The sequence below is a fragment of the Vicia villosa genome, linkage group LG5 (assembly GCF_029867415.1).
Source record: "Vicia villosa cultivar HV-30 ecotype Madison, WI linkage group LG5, Vvil1.0, whole genome shotgun sequence".
In the NCBI taxonomy this organism is placed as follows: Eukaryota; Viridiplantae; Streptophyta; class Magnoliopsida; order Fabales; family Fabaceae; genus Vicia; species Vicia villosa.
The window spans coordinates 132,761,472-132,765,543 of NC_081184.1; the positions used below are offsets into that span (position 1 = coordinate 132,761,472).

The following is a 4,072-nucleotide window of genomic DNA, read 5'->3' on the forward strand; positions in this document are numbered from 1 at the left end:
TCTTGTCTTTCATGATTCATGCTAGATCGAGTATTTTGATTTCTTAAAATTTCAGATTGATTTCGCCTAAATTCTTCCGTGAGTGTCCTGTTTAAATCTTTTTCTACGCATACATCACACATTAGACATAGAAATAATAAGATTAATGGCAAAAACATAAAAAATTCTAATACTAATTCCGAAGCCATATTCTATTAGTGAATAAAGAGATTTAAATCAATGAAATTTTTTTGGGTGAATGAATGGGGTTTTAGTAAAACAATGAACTTTCACTTTGTAATTTATAAGTGAGCTTTCAAGGAATTTTACTTGTTAAATTATATTTCCACCCGAAACATATTCCTTATTTTTCTTAACGGTTGTTTCCTAAATAGTATATATTCAAATTCAAAGAAAAAATATCAATTCTAAAATATACGGTTATTTTCAACTTTTTGTTACAGATTATTTTCAAATTTTTATATTATCTTTTGTCGATGAACTAAATAGTCGTTATTTTAGGCATAAATGAGAGTGATTTTCTACTTTCTGTTTTAAAAATTAATGATAGTTTCAATTTTAAAATTTTAAAAAATTATTGTTAATTTCAAATATAAAAAAATATTATAAAGTAATTAAATTTATATTTTTGTTTACTTTGTCTAGTCATCATCTTCTAACCGTTCATCAAATTATAAAGTAATTAAATTCATATTTTAATTTTCTAAATTGAAAAAACATCTTAAAATGATTTCATTTTAATTTTATATTTTAAAAATTATTTTATAAGAAATTATTTTTAAAAATCCTTAGGCCAATCTCCTACCTTGCCAAAAGTGAAAGTCTTACAAAGGTACAAAGTTTAACAAAGTTTGAGAAAACACAAAAAAAATGATAATATCTAAATAGCATATTATTAATATATTTAAATGAGTGATGTCTAGAGAGTGATAATTCAACTAAAAAACTCTACGATAAAGTACACCAAATTCACCATTTGATATTTTTAACGGTCTAAATTTATCAAAAATGAAAATAAATATGTTCCATTATGGAATCAGAAATGGCGATAATTACGGAAACTATGATAGAGTCGAGCTTCCGTTACACTGCGTCGAAGCAACATTGTGGATCGAAGGTTGCGATCACGATGTACAAAAAGTGCATTTTGGTACTCACATGCTGGATAAGGAAGCTGAGGATGGGTGGAGTAATACTGTGCAAAGATTTGTTGACGAAGGTATGAAAGTTACTTGGACTCTTTTCCGTGATGCATTTTTCGAAAACTATTTTCCAAAATATGTGTGTGGAAAGAAAGAAGTGGAATTTTCGGAGTTGAAGTGAGGAAATGGAACGGTATGGAATATGCTGCAAAATTTCAAGAGTTGATTGAGTATTATACTCACTACAATACTATGAATGCGGAGAGATCTAAGTGTTTGATGTTTGAGAATGATTTGAGACATGATATCAAGAAGGCTATTGGTTACCAACAGATTACTCGTTTTGCGGAGTTGGTTAACATGAGTCAAATTTATAATGCGGATAGTAGGGAGAGTGCTTCCTACTATAAGTCTTTGAATGATGGGAAAGGGAAAGGACAATTTCGTGGAAAGCCATATGATGATAAGAGGAAGCAGAAAGCTGGTTATGGTGGGAAGCCAAGTGGGGGAGGGCTTAGTACTCCGATTAAGTGCTTTAAGTGTGGTGTTGAAGGGCATCGTGCTTCTGAGTGCACCAAGGATTTTGGAAAGTGTTTTAAGTGTGGCAAGCCAGGTCACAAAGTTGTTGATTGTAAGGTTGGTGCGGATGTGACTTATTACAACTGTGGTGAGCAAGGGCACATTAGTACCAAGTGTGAAAACCCAAAGAAGAAGCAAGCTAAAGGGAAAGTGTTTGCATTGTCTGGTTCTGAGACTACTGTTGAGGATAGACTAATTCGAGGTACGCGCTTTATTAATGGTACACCTTTGATTGCTATTATTGATACTGGTGCAACACATTCTTTCATTTCTTTGGATTGTGCTATGAGATTGAACATAGTGTTGTCTGATATGCATGGAAGTATGGTTATTGATACTCCTGCTATGGGTTCTGTGTTTACTTCTTTTGTATGTTTGAATTGTCCGTTGAGTATCTTTGGTAGATATTTTGGAATTGATTTAGTATGTCTTTCGTTAGATTAATTTGATGTGGTTCTAGGTATGAACTAGTTGGAGTATAATCATATTTATATCAACTTTTTTGATAAGACGGTTATCCTTCCTGAAACTGGTGTTAAGGAAGATTTATTTTTGTCTGCCAAGCAAGTGGATGAGTCTGTGCAAGATGGTGTTGTGTTGTTTATGTTGTTGGCAGCTTTGGAGGTCCGTGAGAAAAGAATAATTGGTGCATTGCCAGTAGTTTATGATTTTGCGGAGGTATTTCCTGAAGATGTAAGTGATTTACTGCTAAAACGTGAGGTGGAGTTCACGATTGATTTAGTTCTTGGAACTAGTGTTGTATCGATGGCTCCATATCAGATGTCAGCTTCTGAGTTGAAAGAGTTGAAAAGTCAACTTAAACATTTGCTTGAGAAGAAGTTTATTTGTTCGAGTGTGCCACCGTGGGGTGCACCTGTTTTGTTGGTTAAGAAGAAGGGAGGTTCCATGAGGTTTTGTGTTGATTACAGACAACTGAACAAAATGACTATTAAGAACAAGTATCCACTTCCGAGAAGTAATAATTTGAAGGATCGGTTAGTATGTGCAAGTGTGTTTACTAAGATAGACTTGAGGTCTGGGTATCATCATATTTGTCTGAAGACAGAGGATATTCAGAAGACCGCTTTTAGAACAAGGTATGGACATTATGAGTATTTTGTAATTTCGTTCGGTGTGACCAATGCACCTGGTGTGTTTATGGAATATATGAACAGGATTTTTTATGAGTATTTGGATAAGATTGTAGTTGTGTTTATTGATGACATTTTGATATATTCCAAGAGTGAGGAGGATCATACTGACCATTTGAGAATTGTGTTATCTATGTTGAAAGAGAAACAATTGTAAGCTAAGTTTTTTAAGTGTGAGTTTTGGTTGAAAGAAGTGAGTTTCCTTGGGCATGTGATTTCGAGTGGAGGTATTTCTATTGATCTGTTGAAGATTGAGGTTGTATCTCAACGGGAGACTCCAAAATCCGTTTATGAGATTAGAAGTTTTCTTGGTTTGGTTGGTTATTATCGGAATTTCATTGAAGGATTTTCTAAGTTAGCCTTACCGTTGGCACAGTTGACTAGGAAAGGTTAAGCTTTTATTTGGACTTCGCAATGTGGAGCTAATTTTCAAGAGCTTAAGAGAAGGTTGACGATCGCTCCTATTTTAATTTTACCGGATCCATTAGAACCATTTGTTGTGTATTGTGATCTTCTTTTATGGGTTTAGGAGGTGTGTTGATGAACGCTTGTTTGTTTCTTTGTTAGATTTTAAATGATTGTTGGAGCCTTCTTGAATATTGGATGGAAATTGTTGAATTAAGTTGTTATGTTGGTTTTTAATTGAAATATGAATATTTTCCACTGCGTAATAAAAGTTGTTTTGAAGACTATGTTATTTTGACTGGTTTATCTGAATTGAATGTGTTATGTATCCGTTAATAATTGCGAGTAAATGTTTATGTTTTGAAGAATGTGACTTCCTAGTTTTGTGATGAATATTTTAAATGAAATTTTTACTCTGATTTTATTATTATTTATCGGGGTAAATATTTACTTGCCCATCTTTTTCTTCTCTTTCTACAAGGCTCATAAGGTGATCATTAATGAGATCATAAAGATCCAAAGCGCTTTTTATTGGGAGTGGGGAGGATGCTAAGAAGGTTAATTGGGTGAGTTAGAATTCAATTTCTTTATCCAAGGAGGAAGGTGGTTTAGGGGTTTAACATTGTGGTTTGTTAAATCATGCTTTGTTAAGTAACTAGAAATGACGGATTCTAAAGGATGATTCTTCCTTGTGGTATGACCTTATTTCTTGTAGATATGATGATGTGAAATGGGAGATTTTAGGTGGTGAGTGTTTAAGTAGAAAGATGTCTTTGTGGTGGAAGGATTTGTGTG

The 4,072-nt window shown here is 33.2% G+C and overlaps 1 protein-coding gene across 1 annotated transcript; it reads left to right on the top strand.

The window, feature by feature from the left end:
* The first annotated feature begins 1,502 nt into the window (after positions 1 to 1,502).
* On the top strand, positions 1,503 to 3,029 carry LOC131605479 (uncharacterized). The gene is made up of 4 exons (XM_058877828.1): positions 1,503 to 1,809; positions 2,023 to 2,144; positions 2,232 to 2,503; positions 2,897 to 3,029. Exons 1-4 carry the CDS (start codon positions 1,503 to 1,505, stop codon positions 3,027 to 3,029), a joined length of 834 nt encoding a protein of 277 aa, XP_058733811.1.
* Positions 3,030 to 4,072: the final 1,043 nt, after the last annotated feature.